General features: G+C 34.7%; 1 protein-coding gene across 1 annotated transcript in view; it reads right to left on the reverse strand.

Moving 5' to 3' along the window:
- Positions 1–1197: 1197 nt before the first annotated feature.
- Positions 1198–18407, reverse strand: part of STXBP3 (syntaxin binding protein 3) — a 50238-nt gene continuing 33028 nt past the window's right edge. The window contains exons 12-19 of the mRNA XM_081024719.1: positions 16977–17042; positions 16355–16435; positions 15331–15469; positions 14707–14813; positions 14077–14169; positions 12308–12393; positions 4057–4205; positions 1198–3214 (exon numbers count right to left, since the gene is read on the reverse strand). Of these exons, the coding sequence (XP_080880845.1) occupies positions 3120–3214; positions 4057–4205; positions 12308–12393; positions 14077–14169; positions 14707–14813; positions 15331–15469; positions 16355–16435; positions 16977–17042 (816 nt within the window). The 3' untranslated portion in view covers positions 1198–3119. The remainder of the gene's footprint in view (positions 3215–4056; positions 4206–12307; positions 12394–14076; positions 14170–14706; positions 14814–15330; positions 15470–16354; positions 16436–16976; positions 17043–18407) is intronic.

Here is an 18407-nt window from a genome sequence, read left to right on the forward strand (position 1 = left end):
CTGAAGTCATAAAGATTTAGGTAAATGAAAAAACATTCTATATTCCTCAATATCGAGTTTCAACATTATCAGGCTGTCAGGATTTTTCCTAAGTTAACCTATAAATTTACTGAAAACTTAATGAAAATACCAAAATAACTTTTTGGTATTAACAAAATGACATTGAAGTTCACTTTGACAAATGTAATAGCCAGAAAATTTCTGAAAAATAACAGTAATTTAGGTGCTAGTGGAGTGGAGGTTACAGTCATCATATATTAAAACATACAATGAATTAAATACTGTAAGAAATACTATAGGGCCATAAAAGAATCCAGAAATAAACCAAAATACAAATATAAATTTAGTCTATGATAAAGGTAGTATTTCAGATTAGCTGGGGAAAGAGGGGATACCAATAAAACCTGGTATAATATCTGGATGTTTAAACAGAAATAAAGCTGGATCCTTGTTAAATATTGTATCAGTCTGGGTTCTTTGTGGGAATAGAAACTCCTCTACATACTTCAAGGAGAATGAGATTTCATACACAGAATTAGGTCCTTATAAAATCATGGAAAAAGCTGTAGGGGAGGGAACTGGGGGCCACCATGCCTTTAGACTGAAGGTCATATCACCATCTGTCATTCAGGAAACAGGACGCGAGTGCAGCTGCAGCCACCAGCATTGCCTCATATCCATGAAGCAGGTGACAGACACTAAAATGAGGAGTCTGATTGCTACAAACAGCTCCAGGTGGCAGGTGCTTACGTGTCATTGGCATAGCCACGGTACAGGGCCTCTGCCTCTTACCTCCCAAATCTTGACCAAATGCAAATCATTTGCAGAATCTAACTTTCAGAACCCTACTTATCTGAAAAACTCCATTTTTAGCCTTTCATCCCCTGTGGTATGGGAAAGGGAGGCCTAGGACATAATCCCAAGTGCTAAGAGACAATATCTAGCATACACTCTTACACTGAACTCAATTCCAGACGGATGAGTTACCTGTAAAAAAGAAAATGAAACTATCAAAATGTTCTAGAAGAAACAATGGGTGAATTAATAACCTTGGGTGCAAAAGGTATTTCTAAATACAACATAAAATTCAGAAGCCATAAAGGAGAAGTGATGGATTTATCTGCATAAAAATAAAAATATGTATCTGTCAGTATTTTAATTAATTGATTAGTTAATTAATTAATTAAAAATTTTATTGGGGAGGGAGAACAGGACTTGATTGGGGAACAGTGTGTACTTCCAGGACTTTTTCCAAGTCAAGTTGTGTCCTTTCAATCTTAGTTGTGGAGGGCGCAGCTCAGCTCCAGGTCCAGTTGCCGTTGTTAGTTGCAGGGGGCGCAGCCCACCATCCCTTGTGGGACTCGACGAGTTGAACTGGCAACCTTGTGGCTGAGAGCCCACTGGCCCATGTGGGAATCGAACCAGCAGCCTTCGGAGTTAGGAGCACAGAGCTCCAACCGCCTGAGCCACCGGGCTGGCCTGTCAGTATTTTAAATGCACAAACACTTTGACCAGCTATGTCATTGCTAGAAAATATTTGTGTAATTTGCAAATGTACCCAAACAATGTAGCATTATTTGCAAGAGCAAAACACTGAAGACGAGTGCTATTTACAATTATGGCCTATCATATGACAGTACACTAAGGGCAGGTAAAAGGACAGGTTTGAAATGAAGATGTCCCCCTTGTGTAACACATGCTCCTGTGGCGTACCGTGTGTGCAGACATCCTTATGTAGTCATGAATGGCATAACAGCGTTTCAGTCAACAATGGACCACATACATGACAGTGGTCCCCTAAGATTATACTGGAGCTGAAAAATCCCCTCACCTAGTGACATCACAGCTGTCACAATGTCATAGCAGAAGGCATTACTCACATGTTTGTGGTCATGCGGGTGTAAACAAACCTACTGCACCGCCAGTCGTACAGAGTACAGCACATGTAATTATGTACAGTATGTAATGCTTGGTAATGGTAATAAATGACTGTTACTGGTTTATGTATTTACTATACTATACTTTTTATTATTAGAGCATACTTTCTATTTATAAAAAAGTTTGCTGTAAAACAGTATGCAATGTTACGCCAGCAGCAGCCTCATACATCTTGTGTTTGTCATGTCTCTTGATTGCATCATTTTCTCTTGTGACTGATTTAATCTCAGGTTCTTTTGTGCAGTAACATGTTATACAGGTTTGTAGCCTAGGAGCAATGGGCTCTACCCTACAGCCTGGGTGTGCAGGAGGCTGTGCCGTCTAGGTGTGTGTAAGTGCACTCGATGTCTGCACAAGGACAAAATCACCTAACGACACATTTCTCAGAACATGTCACTGTTGTTGTTAAGTATTATCCAACCTTATATTATTTTTTGTTAAGAGCCAACAGGGGTTATCTTGGAGGGAAGATTGCTGGTCCATTCTTTTAAACTTCCTAACTTCCCTGACTTCCCCCCCAAAAAACCAAGATAATTTTTGTAATTACATATTTATTTTCTCTTAGAATGTTCATGATTCTTTTTGGTTTTCCAATTTAAACATACATTATTTCAAAGTTATATAAAACTGTGTTCTTTAGAAGTATCTAACAAGACAGTATACACTGTGAAATCATTCTGTAATGACTGAATTATTTTACACATAAAAGAAATTATGAATTTCAGCTGAAAAAACTGAACTCGTAGGAAATAATTCTATCACACGTACACATTTACAGTTTTTACATTTATAACCTTTCCATTTAAAGTCATTCTTTCCCAAAAAACTATACTTCATCATAAGACAGGTAAGTATCTAACAAGTAGTTAAGTATGTACAGAGGTAGCTGTGAAAAATTACGCACAACTCTAATATATTCTGTTCCAAAGGTGAAAAAATTTCCTTTTAGAAAGCATTTTAACATTTTTTCTCATCATCTATGAAGCATCAACAATATTTAAATTATTAAGTGTCAAATCCAATTATATGTAATCATAAACAGTCCTTTAAGAAATAGATTTGAAGTCATTATTCTATAAAATATTTACATTGTTTAAATTACATGATAGCAACATTGTCTTAATCTACTTTAGTTGAACATATTAACAAGAATCTCCAACTCCCTCCCCTCAAAAAAAATGCTATTCATCCTTAATAAGGGAGACTTTATCCTTGGATTTATTCAGCATCTTTACATCATCCAACAGCTTTTTGGGTGTTAAAATATGCGTGGAACCTGGTAGGGGAAAAGATAAATTCTCAGAGGCCAGCAGTTAAATCGATTTTCCTTGGCTAATTATATTATCATGTCCTTCAAATATGCAAAGTGCAGTAGCTTGGGGTAATACAACAAAATTTCTGTTGAAGACACCTTCCTGAAATCTGCCTATACTATATACTGTATAGTATATAGTATATATAGATTCCTGAAATCTGAAATACTATATACTATATAGTATTTCAGTCCTCCTCCTTCGTGAGCATGCTCAGTAAACCTTTAGAAATACCGCTCACTCCTAGTGCTTTGTCTACTTTGTGCTATATATTGATATACCGAAAAGCAAAATTTGAAGTTACTCATGACAGAACTGTCACTGTTTAATCACAGAGAACCATTAAGCAATATTGCAGATAGAGGCTTGGCTCAGAAGAGTTTATGTATCAGTGGTTTTGACTGAAATTCTTAAAACTAAATTCCATATAGGCCTTGCCAATATCAGTCCACACCCACAAAATAACTGAAAATGTTTCTATAGTAAAAGTGTCTCAAAATTATTTAATGATGAAAACAAGAAAATATAGAACATAATATTTTAAAGGACATATTCAATATTTAAAGAATATAGTATTTTGAAGCTCATTCCCTCAAAGGCAGGCAATTTAAAAAAGAAAATTATCAAGAAGGTCAATCAGGAAAAAGCTCTATTTAGAACATGAGCTAAAACATACTATGATTAAACAGTTTTTATGCATTCAACAATTTAGTTCTAAAAGTAAAATACAAGATAAAGTTTTACATATATATTTCGTAATTTAGAGTTTGTTTAAAAAAACAGAAAAGAGGAAAACAAGTCTTACCAATAATAACTTCACAGGATTTATGTGCCTGAGAAACTTCATAAGCACAACGCATTTCGGAGTATGTAATTCCTCCAATTACAAAAACAATCAGCTTTGACCCATTTTTTCGGTCCTCTAAGTAATTAGCTCTGGGTTTCTGGCGAGCACTAAAAAATAAAAAAACACCAACGTTAAAAAAAATTTCCAAAGCCATACTGCTTATAGACTTTTAAAAAAGCCTAACTCAAGCCAATTCAAATTTGGCACCAATTATACTGATTTTAAGGAAACGACTTAACTACGGTATGACTGGGCATCAAGAATTAGGCAGGACAGCCCCACTCCAAGTTTAATTTCGATCCGATAGAGTAGACAAATCACTCAAAATCTAGCTCAGCATTTTTACCTTTAAAACAGAACTAATACCTTCTCTTACTTAAAAGAAACAATATACCTGAAAAGTATGTGACTTCTTGAAGTTAAAAAAAAAATGGGGGGAGTAGCATAGAAACAATAGGGTTTTAAAGACATGGGGCGGGGGTGGCAGTCACAGGACTGGTTTGGAGCTGATGTGGTATTGGGACGTCCATTGCTGGCGCTCAGTAATGTATAATGGCAGGAGATACTGGATATTGAAGACAGCTCTGCACCCCGTGTTCACTGCAGTATGTCACAACAGCCAAAATATGGAAACAACGAAATGTCCTTTGATGGACAAATGGATAAAGAAAATTTGATGTGTTTATATACAATGAAATATTATTCAGCTTTTTTTTTAAAAAAAGGAAATTCTGTCACTTACAACAACGTGGATGGACCTGGAAGACATTGTGCTAAGTGAAATAAGCCAGACTTAGAAAGATGAATACTGCATGATCTCATTTATATGTGGAATCGAAAACAGTCAAACTCATAGGCGCAGAGAACAGAATGTTGGCTGCCAGCAGCTGGGGGACAGGGAAATGAGGTGGCGTTGCTTAAGGGCACACTTTCGGTTCTGCAAGATGAGTAAGTTCTAGAGATCTAATGTACAGCGCGGTGACTGTAGTTAACGAAACTGTATTGTACGCTTGAAATTTTTGAAAGAGGGTAGATCTTAAATTCAGTCTTTCCACCAGGAAAAAAACCCACAAAATGTTAACTATGTGGAATGAAGGATATATTAATTAGCTTGTGGTGATCATTTCACAATGTACACATATCAAAATATCAAGTTGTATACCTTACACACATGCAATGTTATTAAGTCAATTATATCTCAATAAAGCTGTTAAAAAGAGTTAGACCTAGGTTTCAACTCTGGTTCTGCTTCTTTCTAGTTCAGTATGACTTTCAGCAAGTTACTTAACCTCTCTCTAAACTTCAAGGGTTGTTTTCAAGATTAGATGACATAATGTATGGAAAACACTAAGTATGGAATCTGGTACCCGGAAAGCACTCAATAAATAGTAGCCATTATTTCTGCCATTTCCTCCCTGATTGCTCTGTATCCGCACTGTCCAATACAGTAGCCGCTAGCCACATGAGGCTACTTAAATTTAAATTAATTGAAATTAAATGAAATTTAAGATTCAGTTCCTCAGTCACACCAGCCACATATCAAGTGCTCAGTAGCTACATGAGGCTGGTGGCTGTCATAACAGACAATGCAGATACAGGACATTCCATCACTGCAAGAAAGTTCTATTGGGTGGCACTGATGTAGAGCATAAGGGTCACCTTTATTGTTCCCATGCCCACGGGTAAAAATTTTGAGCTTTTATTTGAAAAGTAAATAAATATTTCAAAATTAACATTTATGTACATGTTAAAATGTACATTAGTTTATAAATTATGTGTGTACTAGTATGTATATACTAGTAATATATTATTATCAATAAAGCTTAATTTCTCACTTTTTAAGGTAAAAATAAGTACTCAATAGATCACTTTGCTACCTACTTCGGAAACCATGTTCTAGATGACCTCTAAGACCCTGCAATGTAGGATCCCACAGTAAACGTTCTCAGTCTAGCCTTTGAGATGACAACTCCCATCTGCCATCTTAAGGAATGATGAGGTATACACAACAGGAAAAGGGAATTAATTGCTAGTTTTGAAATATGGAACAGGAACAAGATACAGTCTTGGTTCCCACAGAAAACAAATCAAGGATATACTAAAAGTACAACTTAGGTTTAAAAACTTTTTCAAAAGAGAAAGAAATAGAGTGAGAAAACCAAGGTAAAGGAGATATACTGCTCAAAACAATTATGTGATTCTAACAATTTTTAAACTTCTGAATAGCAATTTTAGGACAATGTGATTCTATTTGTTTCACACACATGTGTAAAAACTGCTAGTATTTTACACTATGATAGATACAATACTAATAATTAAAATGCTAGATCCTGAACATCTCACTCTAAAAAAGCACCCAGATGTGTTAGTTAAAATAAGAGCAAACATCTTTTTGAAAGTACAGCTGAAAGTAAACCAGTAAAAGAAACCTCTAGGAGTCAGCAGTAAAAAAGGAAGCTAAAAACAAGAGTGGTAAACTGTCAGGAGGCTTGGTCTGCCTTGTGGAATATTAGTCTAATCTTAGCAAACAAGGGGCTTGGGTTTTATCTATTTAATGAACAAGGAGACAAAACCTGAGGTACTGTGCAAAGTAGCGACTGGAAGTTGACAGCCCTCCATAAGCTCAGGACACCCTCAAAAGCAAGGGGAGATGACCAAGAAGATGATAATTCCAACCCAGGCCTTTCTCTCGCGAGTTCTAGTTTCCACTTTCTTCAGGGCCTGGAGAAGCCCAACTGAGAAATTAACACATACAAATGTCTCTAATCCTGGCAGAAGTAAATGCAAAATCTCTCTGAAGGCACCCACTTTCAACCCCAGCTACTGAAATAAATCAGAATCCACAATTATTAAACCCATGAGGAAATATGCAACCTTAAATGTCTGCAGAAATAAAAAGCAGTAGAATTAAAGACTCCAAAGAATGCCACATATTAAAATTATTAAAAATAAGACTAAAATTAAGTTTGTTTAAAATGGTAAATAACAAGGAGAAAATTCTGAGATGTCCTAAATTAAATTACAGCAGGCCAGAGGCTGAAAGGAAGAGACATAAAGGAGTCAGTTAATAAATGCAGTACAAAACCAACAAAAGACTGCCCACACTCCTTTGTGTATGTTAAATTATTACATTAACTGCCAAGTGGCCATTTCCAAGATTATCCTAAAAGAGAGACTAGTCAGGCGCAGTTGAACCCTGGGAGTCTCTGCTTCTTGTTGACACATGAGCTTCAGGGACTCTGCTGAGCCCATCCCAGAATCCTTCTGGAACGGCTTACATCCTTCTGCCCCCTACTTGATGTATAAAAACATCTCGGAGTTGCAAAACTCCAGGACAACGGACATGGCTGTCTTTCCTACCTAGCCACGCTGAGGCTGGTTTAGACTCATGCCCCAACACCGGTCTTTTTTGCTAGCAAAAAAGGCTTTCAGCTGTGGAAGTTAAAATTTTTGTTTAATATAAATGACAAATGGAAAAATGAAAAAATACAGAAAGTATGATAAAATAATAACAAAAAATTCCAAGCATATTTGAAAAAGAAACATTTAAAATTTCAAAATAGTCACTGAACAAAGACATTTAAAAAATAGCTCACTCAGCAGGTTGGACACAAACTTAAGAGAGAGCTAAAGAATTGAAAACCAAATCTGAAGACAAATTTCCAGAATGAAACACAAAAAGTAAAAGAAATGTTAAAATTTTAGAAATTACAAGACATGAAGATAGAATGAGGTGACTGAACAAAACCAAGACTGCCAAAGTGGCAATATTTGAAGAATTTATGAAAGATATGAAACCTCAGATTCAGTGTGCTTCCCAAGGAAAGAAATAAAAGTAAATCCTCAGATAGACATAGCATAGGGAGTACAGAATACCAAAGATGAAAAGCAACCAAAAAGAAAAGGAAAAATTACCCATGACAAAACTGACAAAAACAACCTGCCCCCATACATACCTTCCCAAAAGTTTAAAATAGAAACCAAGAAACAGCAGAATAACATCTCAAAGTGTTGAGTGAAAATTACCATGAACCTAGAAATTTACAGCCATCATATAAGAATATCATGTAAGAAAAATGAAGATATTTTCAGACAGAGAAAACCATAAAGTCTCTACCACCAACAGACCCACACTAAAGAAATTTCTAAAGGATATGCTTCAGAAAAGAACGTAACTGTATCTAGAGGAATTCAAAATGCTAATTTGAAAAAATTCATGCTTACTGCAGAGCTATTCACAACAGCCGAGAACTGGAAATGACCGAAATGCCCACTGGTAGACCACTGGATGTACATACAACGTAACACACTGTAATACAATGGAGTATCACTCGGCCCTAAAGAAGATCGATACCTTAACAATGAGGATGGACCCAGAGAACATTATGCTAAGTGAAATAAGTCAGACGGAGAAAGACAAATACCACATGATCTCACCTATATGTGGAATCTAAAGAACAGAAGAAATGAACAAACTAATCAGAAACAGTCTCAGAGACATAGAGAAAAAACTGAGGGTTGCTAGTTGGGAGGGGGGTGGGGACGAGGGGGAAGGTGAGGGGATTAGAAAGCACAATTGGTAATCACAAGATGGCCACGGGGATACGAAATACAGTTTGAGGAATGTAATCAATAATGTTGCAAGGTATCCGATGGACACTTGTCTTATTAGGGAGACCACTTCATGGACGGTGTAGGTGCCTGACCACTGTACACATGAAGCTGAAGCTGAATAATATTGAATGTCAAATACATATATACATATTTTCACAGAAAGGAGTACAGCATAAGGTATAGAGCCAGTGAAACTGTAACAGTGATATATGACATCAGAAGGTTAGTAGAATGGGGGACGGGGGTTATTACCTTGTGAGGGGTATAAATGTGTAGTACATTGTTTTGTACACCTGAAATAAAAAAATAAAAAAAAGAAGGTAACTGAGCTCCAAAAAGGGGATGTAAGAAGGAGTGGTGAGCAATGAGTGGTGGTTAACATAACAGACAACTGAAAAAAAGATAATAATGCTGATCATTAATTTGAGAAGTAAAAAAGATGTAAGGTGAGCAAAAATAAAGCGTTAAGATAACATTTAAAAACGTATGTGGCTTGAACTAAATTGTTCTGAGGTTCTTGTATTGTTCAAGAGGAGGGCAGAGATACTAATTGATCTCAACTTTGTTGAGTCAAAGTGTACAAAAATTCTAAGGATAACTGCTACAAATATACAAATAGAATATATAACTTCCAAACCAGTAGAAAAGGAAAAAATGAAACTAAAGAAAAAGTCCTCAGTCCAAGAGAAGCACCCTAGAGAAACACTCAAATACATGCAAATGTACAAGAGTGCTCACTGCATGTGGCACCAGTTTTGACACAGCCTAAATTTCCACTGTGTGGAAAACAGATGAATAAACTGTGATACTCATATAAGCATATACCAACCAGGAGTGAACATTTATACATGTATCAATGTGGGATAAACTTCACAAACATAATGTTGAGGGAAACAAAAAAAGCTAGATGCAGGAGAACACATACAATATGACACCATTTACATTGTTTAAAAACAACCACAGAGAAAACTTGTGGTCATGGTAGAATAGGTGGTCAGGAGATTCCCGTCCAAGAAAACAAGTACAGACCAAGGTGAAATTGTGGAGGAAAAAAATCATTTCAGGTCACCTGGAAATCAGCCACAACCAGACAACAACCTGAGAAGCACTTACTTTTGAACATATGCCAGCATGTCACGTAAGAATGGTGATGGTGACCACGTGACCTTCTAGCCTGAGGCTGCACCCAATTCCCACCGTTCCCCCAGATCAGTTAGCAAAAACTGTAGCTTTACTGACTTGAGGCTGGTTGTGAAAACCATCAGCTTTCCTGACCCAGGTGAATACTTGATTTGAGGTAGGGTGGCAGAGGGAGTGAAAAATCTTGCAGCTTTGCTGGTTAAAAATGGCAGATCTGGTTCAGAGCAGGAAGCATGCAGCTTTGGTAGCCCAATGTTTTGGTCAGCAAATCATCCAGAAATTTAATGGAGAAATTCTGCATGTAAGAAAACCAAAGATGGCTACGACAAGCTCTCCATACACCCACCCTTCCTTAGCTGACCGTCAAACTGCATGTGCAGGGAAAGTCTGAGAAAGCCCAGGTGAAAAAATAAAGAAAAAGAAAAAAAGAAAAGGAGACTCAAAAACTGACTGTGACATGGAATGCATTCCTTAACCCACACTCAGCTTGATAAGCAAACGATAGAAACTTTCCAGGCTTGAGGTGTCTAAACACAACATCTCTCCAGATAACTGGTTGACCTCGAAGCTACACAAACACGGGGGAGAAGCTATTAGGAGCCAAGCAAAAAAATTAAAATTAAAACCCCCCTGAATGACATCAGTGGCTACACACTGCAGGTAAGAATGATCCCACAGGTTAAGTCCACACAAAATACTAAAACAAAACACAATTTAGAGTTGCCACAATACATTATCTAAAAGGTCCAGTTTTCAACCAAAAATTAGTAGATACAAGGTCTGACAATTAAGTTTGCAAATTTGTTGCAAGGATGTTGCAAACCTTTTTCGATATCAAAGGGATTATTCATTATGAATTTATACCAACTGGACAGTTAACCAAGGTTACTATTTGGAAGTGCTGAAAAGGCTGCATGAAAAAGTTAGATGACCTGAACTTTTCGCCAACAATTCATGGCTCTTGCATCATGACAATGCACCAGCTCACACGGCACTGTCTCTGAGGGAGTTTTTAGCCAGTAAACAAATCACTGTATTGGAACACCTTCCCTATTCACCTGATCTGTCCCCAAATGACTTCTTTCTTTACCCAAAGATAAAGGAAATATTGAAAGGAAGACATTTTGATGACATTCAGAACATTAAGGGCAATACAAGGATAGCTCTGATGGCCATTCCAGAAAAAGAGTTCCAAAATTGCTTTGCAGGGTGGACTAGGCGCTAGAGTCAGTGCATAGCTTCCCAAGGGGAGTACTTTGAAGGTGACAGTAGTGATATTCAGCAATGAGGTATGTAGCAGTTTTCCTAGGATGAGTTCGCAAACTTAATTGTCCGACCTTGTATGTAAAGAAACAGTAAACTGTGACCCACTTTGGAAAAATGAAGTCAACAGAAACCTGAGTGGACCCAGATGTTAGATATAGCAAATTTCAAAGCAGGTATTATAAATATGATAAATGAATTAAAGAAAATTATGCTAACAACTTAACCATGAAAAATCTCAAAAGAAAAAATGGAAACTAAAAAAGAACCAAAAGGAAATTCTAAATGTGAGAAGAACAAAACTGAAATGAAAAAAAAAAATCACTAGATGGCTCAACAGCACATTTGAGATATCAAAAGAAAGAATCGGAGAACTTGAAGATGGATCAATAGATATTGTATTTGAAGAAGAGAAAGAAAAAAGATGAAAGAAAAGTAAACACAGTCTCAGTGACCCAAGACACAATGTCAAACCTTCCAACATAAGTGAAATGGAGTTTCAAAAAGAGAAGAGGGAAAGAGAAACGGGCAGAAAAAAATTAAAAAAAACAATGACAGCAAGTTTCCCAAATCTGATGAAAAGTATTAACTTGTAGATTCAAGAAACTCAAAGAACTGCAGGTAAAATAAACACAGAGAACTCCACCTAGACACATTACAGTTAAATAGCTAAAAGCCAAAGACCAAAAGAAAAATCCTGCAAAACACAACTCTATACATTGTTTATAATACATATATATGTAGAAAATGTGTAAAAGATATATAGGTGAATGATAAACACCAAATTCAGGATAGGGAAGAAAGAAAGAATAACAAAATCAGAGTGATTTGTATTTATGATTGAACTGTATTTATGATTCATATGTTAAGTTGGACACTGAGTGTAAGGGTATGCATTATAATTTTCTCTAGAGCTTTCTGAATGTTTCAAATATCTCACCACCAAAAAAATTATCAAAAAGGGTATGTCCTCTGCTATGTGAAGAAAAAAAAATGAGAGGAAAAACTCTTTTCTAATTTCATGAAAATATTTTTCGTAATAAAGTACATTTTCATACAGTTTACCTGGACTCATTTAAAACAGATTAGAGTTCTAGGAGAGTTGCCAATGTAAGAGTACTATGTACCATTTCAATTATTAGTCTGTAATATCACACTGAAAATGTCACTGACTCTGATTTACAGGTTTTACCTCACAGCTCCTGAGCCATTCCATACTGCTGGACACTGGGAACAATATGGCCATTCCTTTGAATCTAATCTATTATCAGTGGCATCCTAGGGAAGAAAAGAGTTAACACCATCAAGAAAATGTTGTAAACTCTAGGATATTTTTGTTTGTTTTGCATAAAACTCAAAACTTGTATTTATAATTAAGGACCATAAGGAGATATATATATATATATATATATATATTTTTTTTTTAAGGATATATAAATATTCAATAAAATAAAGTTAGTACTTTCTTTGAAACTCACAAAACTTGCTCGCTTCAAATATTAATGCAATCACTTACTTACTTATTAAACCAGTATTTATTGCATACCTGTATTTCTTCATTTGGAAGGTCCCCACATTGGTGTGAAGACTCCAGGTATCTTATCAGGACCTTTATGTCTAGAGTGCTAGGGAATTCTAAATACCATCTTGGTCCTGACATGCCTCTTAGGCTACCAGTAGTGGCTCTAAAACAGGATGTGACCCCTGGCTAGGGCTACACAAGACAATACATGGGGATGGGGGAAATTTTCCTTTTCATTTCATTTAAAAAATTTTTCCTTTTTTAAGGGTTACATTGGATATATTCATGTATATGGATATATTGTATACATAGATTGTTTTGTTATAAATAATCTTACGCTATAGGCTCATGTTCATGTATTTTATAGTTAAGTGTGAATGATCAAAAAAGGTTGGGGACTACTGCTTTACAGCATGGTAGTACAAATGGTATTAATAAATGGACATAGGAGTGGGCACCAGGTACTCAGTATCCAAGAATATTTCAATAAGACTGCAGGAAACAAAGAAATGGAGTTTCAGGAGAAATTCTAAAGGTCTTAGATTGCCACTGAAGTCAAAGTGGATTTTCTGAATTTAACATGCAAATCTTTGTGGAAGGGTCTGAGAAAGTCAATTCTTATTCTAAACATACCAGCCAAGAAAAACTACTTAGATCTACAGCCTTGTTATGGGTCAGAGAAAGAAAATCTTATGTTGCAGAAAATAAAGTCTAAATTCTTTAAACTTTTCCTCTATGATTAAGTGTGTGTGAATGACAAAATTAGCCAAGCAAAATAGAAAAATCCTAGTAATATATTGTATCCAATTAGATTCCAAAGGAAAGTAGAAACTGGGGTTTAAGTCAAAGGAAAATCGGAATAAATGATTATGACTGAAGAATCGATGTTATTTTATTGAGCTCATAATGCAATTTTTATTAGTCCATTTTATAATTTCTCATAATATTATTATAGATTTAGAGTATTATTTTCTAAAAGCAGATAGTACTAAAGGCATCAATTATCTGTTGGATATAACAGCAAACTATAGTGAGGATCACATTTTAATCACAAATATATTTCCAAGAATACTGGATTCTAACGTTTCCTAATAGTGGTCATATACAAATGTTATTTTGTTTTGAAACTTCATGCAAATAAGTTGTTTATATTTCTGCTACATATAGTTATTTAAAAAACAGCAGTTTTTTTCATAAAATGTGTGTGCTTTACTTTTTTTATTTTGAGGCAGTCAGTGGTGTGAGTTTGTTTGAGGTCTTCAGGAAATAATCTTCCAAGAGTTTCCTCTCCTCCCTTGATCCAAGACACAGTCTTCTTTTGTGAACCCTCCCAGTACTGCAGAAAATTCCTGACCCATGGATATGTTCAGAGTGACAGATAAACATACAAAGAGTAAAGAAGGGCACTTAGTTTATAAGTAAAATTTAATGACTTTTACCTCCAAAATATCTTTGATAAAAGGTGTCCATCGAGAGAGTTGAAAAGTTTCTTCTGCAGACCGATCCTTTCTTAATGGTTTGCTTTGTTGAGACTAATATAATTAGAGGAAAAAATTTAAAACCAGTAATTTATTTAGTGATATTCCCTTACTGAGTTTTCTAACAAAGATATTTAATTAACAGCAAATACTATGTTGTATTTGACTTAAAATTCAGAAATGCCTACTCAAATAACCTGAATAAGTGTGGTTACATAACTTCACAGTATTTTGTGCTTTAATAATAAAATAGCATCAGAATGTATGTTTACTCAAAAGTGCTATAAAACTTGATGGGAAAGAGTGAGATTCTAAATAGTTCTTTCAAAATTTGCTATAAATGAATCATAAAGAGAAAAGCATGAATAGCAAATTACAAATGAAGCCATTAAGACATAAATTCACTAGAAAGATGTATCTGTCCAAATTACTCATATATGGAAAAGTTTTAATTTTTTAGTTACCAAATCTATTGAGTGAAATTAAGAAGACTGTTCACATGGATTCCCATGTAATAAAACATATTTAATGCAAACAACTACACATGCATATATATATATGTCAGTATATACAAAATGTAAGATTTCTTACCGGAGGGACAATGGGAACACCAAGGTAACTCCAGTTACGAATCATGTCACTCTCATTTTCTATCTTTACATTCTGGATCAACCTGTCCAAATTTTCTTCCGTAGTTCCTTAGATAAGAAAAAATATGAGTCACAAAATTGCTACAACAATCATTTCTAGGTTATAGGTATACCCATGAATAAAGCTTTTTAAATAAAAAGTAAACATTTAAATTACATACCCTCCAGTCTTCTCCCAATTTCATATTTTTCCTTTTATTTACAATAGTGCCTCGGTTTTCGAACGCCGAAAATTTTATGGATCTATGGTATCATTAGATAACAAAATTCATGCTAAATTTTCAGTTTTAGGGGTTGATTTTAAAGGTCTGGAATGGATTAATCCATTTTGCATTACTTTCGATGGGGAAACCGTGCCTCAGTTTTCGAATGTTTCATAACTTGAACGGTCTTCCGGAATGGATGACGTTTGAAAACCAAGGCACCACTGTATCTGAACCAACTTCAGCTATTACCTTTGAATTTTCTAAGATTCTCTTAAGATCTTTAGTTAAACCACTTATTATAAAGTGATTTTAGAGCTGGGTATTCTAATACATTCATGAAAATGAACAGTCTCCATTACCATTAATACTGAAGATATAGAGCAGGATTGCTCTTATTTTATCATAATTATCATGACTTTTGTTGAGTAGAACTGGAAGAAGCACTCGCATAGCATCTTTCACCTTCTGTCCTTCTGCATCAGTTCCAAGTGCCAGGTCCTTATTGAAAAGGAAATAATCAGTGGTCTATAACCCAAATTCATCTTCAGTTGAAAATATCTATTATTATCTTGCCAAGTTTTAATGGAATACTGATGACATTTCACAGGAAAATGTGGGCATCACTTATGAACTACTGATTGAAGAAAATGTAAAAAGTCAAAAACTAATTCAGAAAAGAGAATCATTAATCTAAACCTGTGCTGATATGGTAGACATGGGCCACATGTGGCTACTCAGCACATGAAATGTGGCTGGGCTAAATTAAGATGTGCTGTAAATGAAAATACCAGATTTTGAAGACTTGGTATAAAAATATATATAAAATATTTGACTAATAATTTTTTGATATTGACTACATGTTGAAATAATATTTTGGATATATTGGGTTAAGTCAAATATACTATTAAAATTAACTACCCTTGTTTCTTACCTTTTTAAGAATATTTAAAATTACACATGACTTGCATTCTATTTCTATTAGACAGCACTGACCTAAACCATTTCACATTATAGAGGAGCCTCTTAAAATGAGTTAAAAGTGCCTATGCAGTACTCTGCAGGATGCTACATTACATGCTGCACTCACTGAGAAAAGCCTGCCAACAATGGTACCCTGAAATAATGCTCCGAGCACTTAAATCATCCCATTCAACCAAAAATGCATAATCACAGTTTAGGAGGGACTTGCTTACTATGATACTACTTATCTACTTGTTAATGCCAGTGGGGAAAGATGTAGTAAATACGGCCTAGGTGAGTCCTCTTCTAACAGAGACTCTGTGACTCCATGCACTGTATTGATTGAGCAAAGTTAGGGTTTACCTTAGAAAGTTCACTCAAGAAATCCATTATGAACATACGTATTTCTGACTCTGCACATACCTGTTCAGTTTTGCAGAGCTTTTCTATATTAAGCTTGAATTTACTCATGCAGTCTTCTGCTAAGTTAAGATGAACAACTTGCTGAAAAGCAGAAGAAATCATTTAAAAAATTTTAAAGCATTTAGAAATCATATAAAGCATTTTAATTTCTTTTTGTGCAACTGATGTTAAACTTTTGAGATTGGCCTGAAGGTATGTATGGGCTTGGGTGGAAAGGAGGTACTATGTAAAGCAAGAAAAGGAAAAAGTGAGAATTAACATGACCTACAGGGGATAATCAACAGACAGCAAAAATAGAATGAAAGGGTTGAATTTGTTTTGGGTTTACGGGTAAGGAAAAACAACCATTGGTTAATCCAATGTTGAATTTTCTTATTAAGTTGATATATGCTAAACTTTCTCTGTTTGGCTGTTCAAGACAAAGACAAAATTTAAGTTGGATATGGCTAAATCTAGATTCTAAATAGAATACTATTGAAAAGCTTAAATATTTGGGATATTTCTCAGGCCTACAGTGAGGTTTTAGAGGACAGCTTACACCAAGTATTCCATGACATCCACTGCTAAAATTGACTATAGAACTAGATGGACAAATAAACGAAAAATGATAAGGTATGCTTACCTTAGTAATCTGTTTACGGAAATGGGGCATCTTTTTCATCAGTTGGGCAAGAGCACTAAGCGATGTCTAGGAAAAATCAAACATTTTAAAATCAAACTGATGATTCAGTTATTCTATATACCAACTTTAAAATCCTATAGTTTTAAATATTTGTTAATTTATTAAATATTTGACAAATTTTAAAGACAACAAATTCAAGAAATTTCTAGTTTCAGCCATGATAGAGTAGATGATATCAAGATTACTCTCCCTCCATAAACAAAAATAAAATTGACAAAATTAAGACAACAGCTTTCAGGTAATGGATGAAAAATAGCTCATTCAACTATATCAATAATTATATGAAATATATACAGACTGAACATTCCAATTAAAACACGAAGATTGTCAGATTGAACAAACAAAAATCAACTATAGTTTTTTTATAATAAGCACATTTTAAATATAGACACAGACAGTTCTAAGCAAAGGATGGGAAAAAGATATACTATGTAAACACTAACCAAAATAAAGCAGGAATGGCTACATTAGTATCAGGTGAAGTAGGCTTTAAGGCAACAAATAATTGCAAATAATAAGAAAATGACATTTTATGATGATAAAAGAATAAATTCAACAAAGATAACTATCTTAAATTTATAATGATTCTCATTAACATGGCCTTATCAGTTGATACAGCTTCAAAAGTTGACAGGATTACAAAGAAAATAAGATTAATTCATAATCAAAGATTTTAATATACTACTCTCAGTAACTGACAGAAAAAGACCAAAAAAATCAGTTAATTGATTTGAATAACATGATAAACCAACTTAATTTAATTGATACATAGAATTTATATTCTTTTTAAGTACACATAGGGCACTGACCACACTAGATCATATGGTGGGTCACAAATCAAGTCTGTACAAATTTGCAAAGGACTGAAATCATACAGTGCACATCCTCTGGCCACTATTATAACTAAATTTCAACTCAGCAACAGAAAGATAAGTGGAAAATTCCCAAACTCTTCGAAATTAAAAAACATATTCCTATGTAACACATGAGTCAAAGTTGAAATCACAATGAAAGTTAGAAAATATCTGAGTTGAATTAAAATAAGTTATTCCAAAATTTGCAGAATACAGCTACAGCAATGTTGAGAAGGAAAGAGAAAAAGTTGAAAAAAATCAATGCTCTAGACATCCAATTCAATAAGCTAGAAAACCAAATTAAGCCAAAGAAAGTTAAAGGAAGGAAATAAAAAAGTAGAAATCAATTAAATACAATACTAACATACGAAAAAAGAAATCAACAAAGACAAAAGTGGATTCTTTCATATATTACTAATATATATAGGGGATAGTAATAGTATAGGGGATAAAACACAAATTAACAATATTAGGATTAAATAGAACACAATTACCAATTCTACAGACACTGCAAGGA

The sequence above is a fragment of the Rhinolophus hipposideros genome (genome assembly GCF_964194185.1).
Source record: "Rhinolophus hipposideros genome assembly, chromosome: 19".
Taxonomy (NCBI): Eukaryota; Metazoa; Chordata; class Mammalia; order Chiroptera; family Rhinolophidae; genus Rhinolophus; species Rhinolophus hipposideros.